The 14,405-nt window shown below is 60.3% G+C and overlaps 4 protein-coding genes across 4 annotated transcripts; 2 read left to right on the top strand and 2 right to left on the bottom strand.

The window, feature by feature from the left end:
- Nucleotides 1-423: 423 nt before the first annotated feature.
- BJ171DRAFT_488647 (uncharacterized protein) lies at nt 424-3,107 on the top strand. Its single transcript, XM_053109404.1, has one exon. The coding sequence runs from the start codon at nt 588-590 to the stop codon at nt 2,976-2,978; it is 2,391 nt and encodes a 796-aa protein (XP_052971231.1). The 5' UTR covers nt 424-587; the 3' UTR covers nt 2,979-3,107.
- Nucleotides 3,108-3,617: 510 nt separating this feature from the next.
- On the top strand, nt 3,618-6,416 carry BJ171DRAFT_488649 (UDP-glucose/GDP-mannose dehydrogenase family, NAD binding domain-containing protein). Its single transcript, XM_053109405.1, has 8 exons — nt 3,618-3,703; nt 4,022-4,295; nt 4,540-4,882; nt 5,058-5,300; nt 5,391-5,594; nt 5,704-5,764; nt 5,844-6,040; nt 6,157-6,416. The coding sequence occupies exons 1-8, from the start codon at nt 3,667-3,669 to the stop codon at nt 6,184-6,186; spliced, it is 1,389 nt and encodes a 462-aa protein (XP_052971232.1). The 5' UTR covers nt 3,618-3,666; the 3' UTR covers nt 6,187-6,416.
- Nucleotides 6,417-6,606: 190 nt separating this feature from the next.
- BJ171DRAFT_564964 (uroporphyrinogen decarboxylase) lies at nt 6,607-9,090 on the bottom strand. Its single transcript, XM_053113324.1, has 5 exons — nt 8,667-9,090; nt 7,948-8,456; nt 7,371-7,767; nt 7,115-7,155; nt 6,607-6,925 (listed from the first exon to the last, which is right to left on the bottom strand). Exons 1-5 carry the CDS (start codon nt 8,788-8,790, stop codon nt 6,899-6,901), a joined length of 1,098 nt encoding a protein of 365 aa, XP_052971233.1. The 5' UTR covers nt 8,791-9,090; the 3' UTR covers nt 6,607-6,898.
- Nucleotides 9,091-10,595: 1,505 nt separating this feature from the next.
- On the bottom strand, nt 10,596-12,305 carry BJ171DRAFT_488652 (uncharacterized protein). Its single transcript, XM_053109406.1, has one exon. It carries the CDS (start codon nt 12,251-12,253, stop codon nt 10,631-10,633), a length of 1,623 nt encoding a protein of 540 aa, XP_052971234.1. The 5' UTR covers nt 12,254-12,305; the 3' UTR covers nt 10,596-10,630.
- Nucleotides 12,306-14,405: the final 2,100 nt, after the last annotated feature.

Here is a 14,405-nt window from a genome sequence, read left to right on the forward strand (position 1 = left end):
CGTCTCGCTTCAGCCTCTGTAGTGTCTCTGGCCATTTGTAAGTTGGCCCGAAATCCTCCGAGTGCTGCCACCGGCGACGATGGCAATGATGGCGATGATGGCGATGATGGCGATGATGGCGATGATGGCGATGATGGCGACGAAGAATGGCGAGGGTGCTGAGCAGAACCACGCTGCTCTCGCCTGCTTGATGCTGCACCAGTCGCCGCAGTCCTTGATTTGCAATTCGGCTTCTTGGTCGTGGTTTCTATCTGGGTTGGGTTGCCACAGCGGCATTCCCACGACTCGTTGCCGCTTGTGCTTGTCGTCGCCTCTGCTCGGACTGCCGTTGCCTGCGTTGGTCGGAGATGGATACACTCTTCGGCAATATCGGTATCGTCGGCTCAACCCATTCGTTGGATCTCCCAGGCTCGCCGCTATCATCGCGCAAGTACCCCCTATCCATAGGCAGTCCTTCAGCGATCTCGAAGCGAGTCCAGGCCATCAGCTCTCCAAGCATACTGGAGACAGGGTTGCTGCACTCCACTCCCCCCGGTATTCCTTGGCTGACCATCACCTCATCCAGCAGCACTTGATCGACAGCACAGATGGGTCGGCAGGGTGTCCTCCTCGGTGCGGACACACAGCGGCTGCCGGTCCAGCCCATTCTCGAAATCATCCCTCGTCCTCCGACTGCACCCAAGCCATCGACCGCCCCGCATTCGCACACCTTCCCCGTCTATACCGGGATCCTCCCGGCCTCGGCTGTTCCTCCCCGGATCTCGGGACAGGCGCGACAGGGCTCATGGGCCCTGGTCTCGAGTGCGGTTCTTGCCCGCGACCCAAACGCACTCAAGGAGATCCGGCCGAATCTCGAAAGCGCCTTGGCTCGGTCCGGCACCATCTATGAGTCGGCCTTCTCGAGCGAGTCCGTCAACCAGATCGCGGACAACCGGGCCTCCCAGGCCGAAAAGGGCCGCTCGATGTCGACCATGCAAGATCCCGGTGCCGGGAGCTCTGAGGCCCGGTACTCGGCTGTCAAGAGCTTGCTCTCACAAGAGTCGGCACCGCTCCTGACCTCGGATGATGACACCAGCAGCGACCTGCCTCCCGACCCGGCGCTGGCCGAGAAGGAAAACATCCGGCGGCTCTGTGAGTCGCGATACATCATGCCCAACCTCCTCGAGAGCAAGCTGCGACGAGAGGCGCTCCTGGAGCGTGAGAAGCGACATCCCGATGGACTGCACACCCGCATCCTCTATGCCAACTATATCAACACACCGATCCGGCGGCCCAAGCGCGGGTCCGTTCCCACTCTCGCCCTCGAGGACAAGAACAGCAAGGAAGAGTCGGTCAAGAAGAACGACGGCAAGAAGCGGCGCCAGTACAAGAAGCTGCAGCTCGGGCCGATGCGGTTTGCCAATAAGCCTAAGGAGAGCGGGCCGGTGCATGATCCGTCTCCGTCCATCTCGGATCGCAGCTTCGACAGCACTGGCGATGTCAGCGGTGCCGTGCCCGGATCCAAGGCAAGCCATGCCGGTATCGGGCGACGCAGCAACGCTCCAAAGTCCCTCAAGTCCAACGTCAACCTGATCCGCCTCAGTCTCAAGATGCGGCGTGCGCCAGGAAGCACCCTCCAAGAGTCGACCTCGACCCAGGAGCCGATTGCCGAGGAAAGACAGCGGCGAACCGGCTCGCGGCCTGTGTCTAGCAAAATCATGCGGCCGCCGTTCGTCGCAGCTGCAACCGAGGAGGCAGGGCGGTCGAGCCGGTCTGGATCGGCCCGAACCAGCATCCTCGCGCACGATATCCGCCAGCGGATCCGCAATTCGTCCTTCAAGAGCAGCATGTCGGCCTCGAGCAGCTACAACGGCGCCAACGGCGCAGCGGTTGCTCCTCGACACCGGGCTGGTTCCAGCATGGCCGATACGATCACGCTGGCGATGCTGACCAAACGAGTCAGCTCGGCCGAAGGCACCCGCAAGCGCCGACGCAACGCCGTGAAGGGCCATGCGGCAGACACCGAGATGCGCAAGTACCAGCTCGAGGAGGTTGACCGCATCGTCGAGGCCTTCCACCGACAGGGCATGTCGATCAGCCGGCGGGTGGTCGAGCGAGCCATCCTCGTGCCCGAGGAGATCCTGCATGCGGCGCCCAAGGCCGTCAAGGTCGTCAAGGCCAAGCCCAAGCGCATCCCAATGCATCTGCGGCAGCGGGTGATGGAGAGCAGCGACAGCGACAGCGACGAGGCCGACCGCTACCCGACCAAGGTGCACGAGCCCTTGAGCCTCAATTCGATTGTGGTGAGGCCGCGGCTGCGGAAGGTCGACTCGGAGTCGCGGCTGGTGACGAACCGGGGACGCACCAACAACTGGTGGACGGTCGACGAATACAAGGTGCTGAAGAAGGGCTGGGAGAAGCTCACCGAGGAACACCGGCGCGAGCGGGTCAACCGGGCCTTCCGCCGCAAGTACATGATCATGCCCTTCAACTCGTACATCCGCAGCCGGCCCTCGACCGCCGATGCAGCCGTGCGTGGCTCCAAGTACAAGCGGCCGGCTGCAGACAGCCTCGACTCGCTGGCACACAAGCCGCAGGACCGCAAGGACTATGGCCGAAGCATCCACAAGCTGATCCACGGACGCATGCAGGATGGTCAGGGCAACTGGTTCCCGTCGCTGACTCGCGGCCGGCCGCTTCCACAGATCACGACCGAGAACCGAGCATCGAGCCCGGGAGGCGGAGGCGACGCTCGGTCAATCTTTCGGTCGGCATCGGCGGCGACGGCACCGCGCTCGCAATGCTCGTCAGGCGGTGGACGATACAGCAAGCTACCGGACGTGCAGGTGTATGGCCAGGATCCGGCGCTGAATGCGGACTTGCTTGTGGGCGAACATACCCGGCGGTCCACATCGGCGTCGTCGATGTATACCCAGAGCGCATTCTCCAAGTACCGACCCAACGTGCTCGCACCGACGCCTGTTCCGCCCGACGACTGATGCCGAGGGTCAAATACAGAGGTGGACTGCGTGCGTGCAAGAGACGCTGGAGCTGCGAACCGCGCGGACGATGCCAGGGTCATGAGTCTTGCGTCCGTGCCGGGGTCGCGATGCTCACGGGAGATTCGATACCTGGCGGGAGCTGTGCCGATGCTGTGCCGATGCTGTGTCGGTGCTGTGTCGGTGCTGTGTCGGGGCTGTGCGACTGGGGACCGAATTTGGCGATGTGGCGATGCTGGCACTTCCATTTACGGAACACGGGCGACGCGCAGGGCCACGCCGAGAAGGCGGGCTGGGCACAGGGCCGCCGCCCAACAGGATGCTGCTGGCAGTGTTGTTGTTGTTTGGATACTGTTGTTGTTGATGTTGTTGTTGCTGGCTTTGTTGTGCTCCGTGTCGCTGGCTGTTGGCTGCCATTGGCCCGCTGGGCGCCGCTGTCGCTGTGCTGTGTTTGGTGGCTGTCGCGCCGCCGTGTGACGTCTGTGTGACACCATAGCACGCAGCCAATCGCCGTCCGCCAAACGGTGCGCAGCACCACACACACACACATACGCACACACACACACGCACACCCAGCCTCGCCGTTGACTCAACGACCACCATAAAACCCGCGGATTGCCAGCCCCTTTCCTCGTGGCCGTCTTCCTCGCCTCTCGCTTCCATCGCCAACACCCTCGCCTCGCCCATCATGGTCAAGATCTGCTGTATTGGTGCCGGCTACGTCGGTGCGTCTTGCTTGCTGTGTTGCTTTGTCACGGCCGGCCCTCTGGGCGATTGACCAGGCTGCCTCCGCGGCGCCTTGGTCTCCTGGCATCGCTGGTTACTCGGCCTCGGCTTCCTCCCCCACCTCCAGCCGTCAGCAGCTGGCTGCCGCCCAGCACTGCAACGGCAGCTGCAGCACTGTCGGTGCTGCATCCGTCTCACCTTAGTCGGAGCAAAGCGAACGCACGACATGTTTCGGATCAAGAGCCCACACTGCCGGCACACCTGCTTACTCCCCCCCTCTCGCACCTGTTCCCGCACCCTCCTGTTCCCTCTGCCAGGTGGCCCCACTTGCGCCGTCATCGCCTACAAGTGCCCCGAAGTCAAGGTCACCATTGTTGACATCAACCAGAACAGAATCGACCAGTGGAACTCGGACATCCTCCCGATCTACGAGCCCGGACTGGATGAGATCGTCAAGGCCACCCGCGGCCGCAACCTGTTCTTCAGCACCGCTGTCGACGAGGCCATCATCGAGGCCGATCTCATCTTTGTCTCTGTCAACACCCCCACCAAGAAGACCGGCATGGGTGCTGGCTTTGCCGCTGACCTGGCGTAAGCACTCTGATCATGATTTTGCCGCTGTTCCTGATCCGCTCCGGCTCTCTTGACGAGCCCTGTACTTCCCCACCCCCTGTTTCGACTCTCATCTCGGCGCTCGCTCCTTGCAGCCGATAGTCTCGTCTGTCTGCGATCCTCGTGTGTGCTCGAATCCCATCCCGGCCCCGTGATCCGGCCATCCTGGGACCCGACCCACCCTGACCTCGCGATCATCCAACGCTTCTTTCTTTGCCCACAGCTACATCGAGGCCGCCACTCGCCGCATCGCCAAGGTCGCCACCTCCTCCAAGATCGTCATCGAAAAGTCCACTGTCCCTTGCCGCACTGCCGAGAGCATGCGCAAGATCCTGGACGCCAACAGCCGTGCCGACATCAACTTCCAGATCCTGTCCAACCCCGAGTTCCTCGCCGAGGGCACCGCCATCGAGGATCTCTTCAGCCCCGATCGTGTCCTCATTGGCTGCCTCGATACCCCCGAGGGCCACAAGGCTCAGCAGACCCTTGCTGATGTCTACGCTCACTGGGTTCCCCGCGAGCGTATCATCGGCATGAACCTCTGGTCCTCTGAGCTCTCCAAGCTGGTATGTTGCCGTCTGTCCGTTGCTTTTCTGGCGTTGCCGTTGGAAAACCAGGACACTCCCAGATTGGTGCTCTCGGTCGTGGGCTTTGATGAAACAACCGCGCTGACCCGCCCCTTCGTGTTTGGCAATGTCGCTTTGTCGCTTGGCCACCGTTGTTGATTGCGCCGCATTCTAGGCTGCCAACGCCATCCTCGCTCAGCGCATCTCGAGCATCAACGCCCTCAGCGCCATTTGCGAGGCCACTGGCGCTGATGTCGATGAGGTCGGCTTTGCCTGCGGTCTCGACAGCCGCATCGGCCCCAAGTTCCTGAAGGCCAGTGTTGGCTTTGGTGGCAGCTGCTTCCAGAAGGATATCCTCAACCTCGTCTATCTGAGTGAGAGCCTGAACCTCCCCGAGGTCGCCGCCTACTGGCAGCAGGTGAGATTATGGGTCGATGCACAGTGTCCTGGGTGTCTGTTGATCCGCAAATAGTGCGCCGCTCGCTGACCCTTCCCGCTCTCGCTCCAGGTTGTCATCATGAACGAGTACCAGAAGAGCCGCTTCGCTGCTCGCGTCGTCAAGAAGCTCTTCAACACCATCACCAACAAGAAGATTGCTGTCCTTGGCTTTGCCTTCAAGAAGAACACTGGCGACACCCGCGAGTCTGCCGCCATCAGCCTGATCAAGTACTTCATCCAGGAGAACGCCAACATCCACATCTACGATCCCAAGGTGAGGGATCGTCCGCCCGTCTATCGCGGATGTGTCTGAGATTTGCGCTGGTTCGGACTGATTGCTCCAATCAACTGACACGACGCCGTCGTCCATGCTCCTCCTGCAGGTCAGCGTCGAGCAGATCGAGGAAGATCTCATTTACCCCGGCATCGCCACTCCCGAGCAGTGTAAGTTCCTCGCCACAGCAAAGTTGCCCGGCCCCTCGTCTCGCACCGATCGCTCGCTCACAGACATTTGCTTCTATAGATGCCAAGCGCATCAACATCCACCAGGATGCCTACAGCGCTGCCCAGGATGCCGACGCCGTTATCATTGTCACCGAGTGGGACGAGTTCAAGACCCTTGACTACAGCCGTGTCTACGAGAACATGAACAAGCCCGCCTTCATCTTTGACGGTCGACTGATCCTGAACCACAAGGAGCTGAAGGCCATCGGCTTCGAGGTATGTGCGGCTCCGCTCCCCAGCCTGACTAGAGTAACCTGTGCACCCTGCGTGCTCTAGCAAAGACGACACTGCCTGATGGCTGATGTTTCGACGGGCCCATCTTCCCGACACAGGTCGAGGTTATCGGCAAGGTTATCCAGTAAACAAAATCACTCCGTGGCCCGATTCCCGCCTGTTTCTCCTGCGCACTTTGCTGCGCCTCGATTGTCTGGACAGCGCCCCACCCCACTCCGACACCGAGCCCTCTCGATCGCAGACTCTTCCTGTGTTGAGCAAACCTCTTTTTATTCTTCCCTCTGTGCGTTCAAATCTCTTTGCGTTCAAATATATCTGGTACAGTCTACCCAGAAAGAAGCGGGACAGTCACTTTCTGGCATCGGCGACACGAGTCTGCTGATCTGTTGGCTCCAGCGGGCAAGCTGTGCGATTGTTTCCTGTCCTGGTTGGCAATCCTATTGATGTGTCGATGTGCGAGCGTGATGCCTCCACTCCATGTGGGAGTGTGGTGCATTCACTCGACTCTCTGGACTGTTTCATGGTGTATCGATATCAAGATACTCGACCTTGAGTCGCCCAGCCTCCCAGTCTCCTTGGACACACCGTTTGTGATCATGGCGAGAGTGTATTCAGGACCCAGAACACAAGAGGGTGTCCTGTTTTTGTTTTGGGATCGCTGTATATGCACATTTGTTTGGCTAGAGCGGATATGTAGAGTAAATATGGCTCTCCGTTCATATTGCGGACTCCTCAGGGTGGAGGTGGGGGGAAGGTAATGGAAGAGCGGAGCATGCGTGTATGTGTGCGAGGCAAGACGAGCAGAACACAAAAGCAGGGCTGGATCGGCGGTGCTTCTTTCTACTCGGCAACAGTCGAAAAATCGCGCTGTTTGAAGAGTGAAGGAGGGGGGGGGTTTAAGCCCACAGCGCCAGGTTAGTGAACAGCGACAGACTTTGGGAACCGGCCGAGAGTAGCCATGTCATTCATGCAAGGACGGTGCCAGCCACATATGCCGGGTTGGCCACTGCTGTATCTCCAACATGGGCACGGTGGTCCGGGATTGCAGATACTTACGACAGCCTCGAGGAAGTTTCGCAGGTGCTCGGGGTCCATGTCTAGCAGTGCGGGAAAGGGGACAGGAGAATGATTAGTCTGCAAGATCAACTCGGGAGTCAAGGCAGTGACTGCAGCAGTATCCCTCCGCGGCGTTCGACGTTTACAGAGATCGCCAGCTTGCATTTACACAGGCACACCGCCGGTAGGCCTCTGCTGCAGCGGACGGCATCAGTCTCATCCATCTAATACATCTCAGGGAAGCAGAGCTCCGTACCAGGGTAGATGCCGTGGCCGAGGTTGGCAACGTGCTTGCCGCCCTTGCCAAAGGCCTCGATCATCTCCTTGACCTGGGCACGGATGGTCTCGCGGTCGCCGTAGAGGACGCAGGGGTCAGCGTTGCCCTGCAGGACAACCTTGCCCTGGGTCTCGCGCTGGGCCTTCTCGATATCGATGGTCCAGTCGAGCGAAACGACCTCGTACTCAAGCTCCGAGAGCTCGGCCAGGGCAAAGTGGGCGCCCTTGGCAAAGACAGTCATGGGGACGGGCTCGATGCCCTCCTCACGCAGCTGGGCCTTGACCCGGGTGGCGATCTGGGCGAGGTAGGGCAGCGAGAAGGTCTTGAAGGTCGAGGGCGAGAGCTCGCCGGCCCAAGAGTCAAAGACTTGGAGCATCTGTGGCGAGCCCACCGACAGGGACGCATGTATGAAGCAGGGACATAGGAGCATGGTGTCATCAAGGAGAAGATGATACGGATGTCAGACAACACGTTTGCTCAGGGGCGATGATTGAGCAGCGGCCGGGCCCGTCTCGACTCGACGCCGGCAAGCAGACACACATATGGCAGGCTTTACCTGAGCGCCAGCCTTGACCTGGCCGACCAGGAAGGGGACGATGGCGTCGGTGATGATCTGCATGAAGCGATGCGACTCCTCGGGGTGGACATACAGCCAGCTCTTGGCCTTGCTGAGGGTCTTGCTGCCGCCGCCCTCGATCGAGTAGGCCATGAGGGTCCAGGGGGCGCCGACAAAGCCAAAGAGGGGCACTCGGCCGTCCAGGCGGGTGCGGGTCAGGGTGATGGCGTCGTAGACGTACTTGAGCTTCTCGTGGACGTTGACGTTGGCGTCGACTCGGACGAGGTCAGCGGGGGTGACGATCGGGTTGGGGAAGTGGGGGCCCTTGCCAGGGACCATGATGACCTCGAGGCCAAGGGCCTGCGGGATCACCAGGATGTCGGAAAAGATGATGGAGGCATCGAGCAGGCCGGGGTATCGGTCGATGGGCTGCAGGGTCACCTTGCAAGCGAGCTCGGGGTCCTGGCAGACGGCGAAAAAGTCGTGCTCGACCTTGACGGCTCGGAACTCTGTGGCAAGAGATGGGGTATATCGAGGGAGGACGCCAATCAGCAAAGGGCCAGCCTGGAGTGGGAGGAGGAAGGAAGCGGCGGCGCCAGCCCGGTGTGGTTCACCACCGATCCATTGATCCATCGGTTCGTCCGTCCATCGGTTCGTCAATTCCGCTGCCAGCCCGACAGATCCCTCGAGATCGTGGAAGCAACGACACGGGAGCTTACCAGGGAGGTATCGGCCAGCCTGTCTCATAATCCAGACAGGTGTGCGCTCAACCTGCTCGCCGCGAGAAACTCGCAGGATGAGATCGTTCTTGAGGGGCGGGAAGTTGGTCTGGAGGGTGGCCATGGTTCCGGAGGATGGACAGAGACTTGGGCTGATGGCGAGCACGCCGATCCAGGGCCGGTGGTGGTGCAGCCGGCATGAGGATCCAGTTTGACAGAGCCAACGATGATGCAGGGATCAGTGCGTGAGGGGTTGCAGGTTGGTGGTGGTGGTGGTTGTGGTTGAGGGGGTTGCGGTTTGGTATCAGGATAGCAGTTACGGTTGGTGGATAGAGATAAAGCAGCCAGTGTCAGTTGCGATCAAGAGCCAGGTCGCCGAGCAGATTTATGCGAGGCAGATGCTCTCGGGGCTGAACCTGGTGCGGGATTGCGGATCGGCACAGAGCAGACGAGAAGCAAGCAGGACGCAGAAAAGGCGCAGGCGGCAGATGCAGGCGAGAGAAGCAGGAGCAAGAGGCCAGAGCAAGGGCTTGTCCTCACACCCCCACAAGCATGTCGTATCTGCGATTCGCACGGCCAAGCACCCGCACCCGCCTTGCACACCACAGATGCTTCAGACAAACGAGCCACAGCAGCCGTGACCATACCAGAGAGAGCGAGGATCAACTGAGAGCGAGACGGCAGCGACCGGGGGCAGCCAGGAAGGAGGAGGAGGAGAGCCGCACCTCTTATAGGCAGGAGTCGGCCGGGGTGGCTGGGCAAGCGAAAATTTTTCAACCGGACCGGTGGGTGGTTGTGTGCTCCGGTCGTCCCCCTTGGCGCAAGGAGCGGCATTCTCCATATCAACGCCGGCTGTTGAGCCGAAGCGTTGACCAGACGGCGGCCGTGACAGAGCTGCGACGACGGCAGCGACAATTCGTGGGATGGCAATGTACAGGCCGTAACAACACAGCGCGGCGACGATGTTGACTGCGATGGTCATGGCTATTGCGATTGCGATTGCGGTTGCGGTTGCGGTTGCGGTTGCGGTTGCGGTTGCGATGGCGACTGGCCGAGGAGATGCTGGCTGGGATTGCTCGCAATCTCCTGCTCAAAAGCGATGCCGGAAGAAGGTGGGGAGGGCGGCACAGACAACAAGAAAGACGGCATGGCGGAGGTGGGTTCTGGGGGTTGTGTTCAAGGAGATTGTTACCAAGTCCTCTTTCGGGGGGAGGTGGCTGCGGTCTGTGCTCCGATACGACTGCATTGTGAGTGCGAGGAGGAGGAGGAAGGGGGAGGCGGCGAGGGGATGGGTCGCAACTCTGTCGTGGGTGCTGCTCTCGATCAACAGCGCATATCGCACTGCCGAGTGTCTACAACTCTCTATTGACTGCGTACATCTCTATCGGCTGCCCGCTGGTGTGTCTCGCTGTCCTGCTGGCCCTGTGGAGCCCCCGTCCAGGCAGCACCGGCTCACTGGTCCAGCGCGGCTGGCAGCAAGCAAGGAGGTCTTATATTGCCTCGGCGGGCATTGCGCTTTCTGGTTGCTATACGGCAGGCATATTTGCGGAATCAAAGGAGGGGGGAAGGAAGAGAGGGCTGATTCGGAGAGCGTCTCTGAAGTAACGGGCTCGCTTCGCATCCTGCATCCGGTTGATATCATAATCGGTTGAGAGGGCTTGCGTCTGTATCGCAAGTCGCCCTGGCACTTTTGCTTTCTTTCCTTTTTCTTCTGCTGCTCTCCTGAATCGCAGGAGACAACAAGCCGGCTGAGCAAGACGCAGCAACAAGGGGGAGGCTCTCGGTATCCGACCATGGGCTGAAGCCGGGGCCGAAGCGAGGCTGTCGTCATGGGCCCGTTTGCGTTGCTGGCGGAGGCGCTGGGCCAGAAGCCGTTGCATCGACGACATCCAACAGAATCCCAACAGAATCCAACAGAATCCAACAGAATCCAACAGAATCCAACGGAATGCATCGCTGCATTGCTACGTCGCTGTGTATTCGTCTCCGATTTCACGCAACAGGCGCTCGTCTCCCATCCAACCTCCGCTTTCGTGAATCGATCGGATCGCGGGAGGAAGCGTCTCCAGATCTGTGAGCATTCTCGAAAGCCTGATTTCCTTGAGACTGGGCATCTCGGGCAGCTCCGAGAGCACAGTGATTCCGTCGCACCTGGACATGTCGAGCGACACGAGCGATTGCAGGACCCCTGGCATTCCTTGGGTGCTCTCGAGACCGCGAGGAAGCTTCAGCTTCCGGATCTTGCTCATGGCCGGCATTCCACGGAGCGACTTGAGGCCCGCGCACTGGACGATGTGGAAGTGTTCTGTATTATCCAGCGAGGGCGGCAGGCCCTCCAGGGTCTCGAGAGTCTCGGGGAACTTGATGCTCCTGAGATCAGGAAGGGTCGGAAACCCCCGAAGCGTCGCGAGCCGATTGCATCCAGACATATCGAGCCTTGTCAGCGACGGAAGGGTCTCGTCCAGTCCTTCGAGGCTCTCGAGGGAGATAGGAAGCCGGACTTCCTGGACGGTCGGCAGACGAGGCAAGCCGGCGAGCGAGGCAAGACGGCTGCATCGGGACATGTCGAGGGTCAGCAGCATGGGAAGGACCCGAGGCAGGCCGCTCAGATCCACAGCTTGCGCCGGAAGCCTGAGTACCTGGACGTTGGGCAGCTCAGGAAACCCGGCGAGTCGGATGGCATCTCCATCCGGGGTGCAGCTCTGCAGATCCAGCTCGACCACCCCATCGAGCGAGCGCGGCCATCCAGAGATCGACAAGAAGGTGCAGTTGATCAGCCGAAGCCTCTTCTCGTCTGCGCGCTGGAGGATCCAGCGCTCATGCAGGAGCAGCTGGGACCACTGCTCATCTGTGTGGAGTGGATGGCTCGGCAGGCGGACGACAGCCAAGGATTCAGGTGCGTATCGGCACCATCGGCATCGGCGCTGATATGCAATATTGGACGCATCGACGAAACTGAACTGCTGCTTCGGCCCGAGGCTGGCGACGTTGTCCAGCGATATCTTTTCGACCTTGCACACGCACAGCCAATCCATGCTCCCGAAGGGGTCGTGGACGAACTTACGGACGTTGGCCCGAAGGATTTCGGACTGAACCACGGCCTCCCAGAAGGCAGACTCCTTCTGGTGGGCTACGATGCTACGGGGGTATCCGCGCTTGCGGGTGCAAAAGTGGACCAGGCCCTGGAGGACCTCCAATCGACGGAAGGTGCCCTCGACGTTTTCGAACACATCGTCCCAGATATGCAAGTCCCTGGCTGTGCATCGCTTGAGGTGGTCGAAGGGGACGAGCGCCAAGAGGTTGCGGTGTCTGCGGGCGAGGCTGGAGAGTTTGAAGAGCGTCGGCAAATCGGTGTGGTCGAGGAACGACGGGTTGCAGATCAGGACGACGACGAGATCGTGGTGGGCGAGGGTTTGGATGTGAGAGGGCGAAAGCACATCTGCTGTCGTCTGGGAGCTGTCCTGCTTTCTGCTGGGCGGGAGCCGGACGGAGCCGTTTGGGGCAAAATCCGAAGCGTCGAGATCCAGGCCAACGAGTGGGGCCCATTCAGGATCTGTGTCGAGACAGGAGAGCTCGCTTGCGGTCATGGCCGGTCAACGAAAGAGAGCGAGAGGGAGCCTTAAGCACGATGAATTCGAGATCAAGACCAAAGTTGGCCGTGGTGCGTGAGGGGTCGGGTCGAGACAACGACGTGGGGCAGCACGGACCTGTCGAGTGGTGTGGTGGGCGGCAATGCCCGTACACTTTACACATAGCAAACGGGACAACACAGCCGTTTCCATGAACATGTAGTACGTGATGGCATGCGTCTAACTATGCCATAAGAAATATAACAGATCACTTTGGCAGCCTCCGAGTGAACACCACCGCTCGCTCTCCGGTCTCCACAATCGACCTGCATACTGTGATCATGTTGCGCGCCGCATTGACGTCGCGATTCCACACCGTCTGGCGAATGGTCATGGCCAGCGCGCGATAACATTGGGTAACAAAATATTTGAGCAATGGTCAAAACCCCGGGTGTCCCGTTTTTAATTGGATTGGCTGTAATAGTGTATTCAACTTGAACCAGTGCCTGCCCGCTCTCCGGGCTCTCTCTCTCTCTCTCTCAAAAAATAAAAATAGTAATCACAGATCAGCTGTGAGCAAAGCGATAAACGAATTGGAGTGGCACGATGGATACATGAATGTATAGGTGGATAGATAGACTGATAGATAGTTAGCTATGTATGGTGTTTTATGCAGTCAAGCGGGCCGGAGGGTGCCATCCGGACCAGCACGGACGCTCGAGGGGTGCGAGCAGTGCCCTAGTCCATAGCTGTGAGAACGTCGTATCCCCCTGGGCCCGAGTAGGATCCGCGCGGATATCGGCCGCCGCCGCTGCTGGGTGCATCGCTGCTGCCGTGGGCATTGGCGGCCGGAGCTGGTGCAGCGGCTGCCCTGCTTGCAGTCTCAAAGAGCGAAGGGTTCCGCGATTCTTCATCAATCATGGCGCTCGAGTGCGCCTCCCTGGTCGGCAGGGCGTCGCGTTCTCGCTGTGGGAAAGGCAGGCCGGCATACGACACCCGGCCGCCAAAGTCCTCCCGAGATTCGTCGTCTGCTGACCTGCTGCGGGTGCTGGAGACGTCCAGATCGCCGCTACCCCTTCGGAGGACACCGCGGTAGGATTCATCCGAGCGGCTCGGCTCGGCCGAAGCAAAGGTGTCCTCGAGATGCTCATCTTCGCAGATCTTGGATCGGTCGTCCCTGAACACGGCCTCGTCGCCATATTCGCGCCGACAGTTGCCAAGGAAACTCTTGGCTTGGCCGTGGTGCCGGCTGGATCCAACGACAAAGCCTGATTCGTCTGGGCCGCGCGAGCGGTGGTCATAGGTCTCCGAGACACGGCGAATGGGAATCGGCCTCGACAGAGCCATGCTGTGGCCTTCGGACTGGCCCCGCATCGGGTGGCCCGGATGAGTCGATTCCCAGAGAGTCTCGTCCTTTGCAGGGAATACGTTCAGCGGTGGCTGGATGCGGCCGGTCATGGTGGGGGTGTGTTCCATGTGCGAGTGGGGCGACACGCTCATGGACGGAGACCGTGGTGGCGAGCAAAACTGCATCGGGGTGCTAGCATCGTAACCCTGCGGCTGTGTTTGGTTTGGGGTCTTGAAAAATCCCTGCGGGGTCGGAGCGGCGGCGTGGGGAGCAACAGCGGGTCCAGTCTCGACCGAAGACACCAGCGGCAAGGGGTAAGATGCGTTGGGCATCGACGAGGACTGGGCAAACATGGGCTGTGGCGAGGTGCTGGAACGCTGGTGCTGGCTCTGGCTCTGGCTCTGGCTCTGGTGCGACGAGATCCGCGAATGCATCGCCGAGTATGTCGAGGAATACGGATGGATCCGCCGGCAGTTGCTGTGATGCGAGTGCGAGGAGTGGTGCCGGAGGAGCGGGCCGTCGGACTGGAGCTCGTTCCAGGAATGGGTGAGCGTCGACGATGGGGACGGGCCACTGGCGTAGTGGACATGGCCCTTGAGTGTGCCGTAGTGCCCAAGCGACGGCGCTGGCGGGTGAGCAGCTGAAGCAACGAGCCCACCGTAGACGGCAGCAACGGCGTTCCCCGAGGCGAGAACAGGCATCGATTCGACAGTGGTGTACTGTGAGTGCGGCGAAGGGGTCGAGACGGCGATGCTCTGAGGCGTAGTGGTCATGGCCGGCATGGTCGCGGTGTTGGAGGGGAAGAATGATGAGTCGGCCGCA

Source organism: Polychytrium aggregatum, assembly GCF_025602895.1.
Source record: "Polychytrium aggregatum strain JEL109 chromosome Unknown BJ171scaffold_3, whole genome shotgun sequence".
NCBI lineage: Eukaryota > Fungi > Chytridiomycota > Chytridiomycetes > Polychytriales > Polychytrium > Polychytrium aggregatum.

What these genes read in the sequence shown, in the direction of transcription:
- BJ171DRAFT_488652 (XM_053109406.1), bottom strand. Translation starts at nt 12,253, where the DNA reads ATGACCGCAAGCGAGCTCTCCTGTCTCGACACAGATCCTGAATGGGCC.
- BJ171DRAFT_488649 (XM_053109405.1), top strand. Translation starts at nt 3,667, where the DNA reads ATGGTCAAGATCTGCTGTATTGGTGCCGGCTACGTCG. An exon ending in GGCTTTGCCGCTGACCTGGC is followed by an intron (nt 4,296 to 4,539) that starts GTAAGCACTCTG and finishes CTTTGCCCACAG; the next exon opens with CTACATCGAGGCCGCCACTC. An exon ending in TGAAGGCCATCGGCTTCGAG is followed by an intron (nt 6,041 to 6,156) that starts GTATGTGCGGCT and finishes TTCCCGACACAG; the next exon opens with GTCGAGGTTATCGGCAAGGT.
- BJ171DRAFT_564964 (XM_053113324.1), bottom strand. Translation starts at nt 8,790, where the DNA reads ATGGCCACCCTCCAGACCAACTTCCCGCCCCTCAAGAACGATCTCATC. An exon ending in GGCTGGCCGATACCTCCCTG is followed by an intron (nt 8,457 to 8,666) that starts GTAAGCTCCCGT and finishes CTCTTGCCACAG; the next exon opens with AGTTCCGAGCCGTCAAGGTC. An exon ending in GAAACTTCCTCGAGGCTGTC is followed by an intron (nt 6,926 to 7,114) that starts GTAAGTATCTGC and finishes CTCTTCAAACAG; the next exon opens with CGCGATTTTTCGACTGTTGC.
- BJ171DRAFT_488647 (XM_053109404.1), top strand. Translation starts at nt 588, where the DNA reads ATGGGTCGGCAGGGTGTCCTCCTCGGTGCGGACACACAGCGGCTGCCG.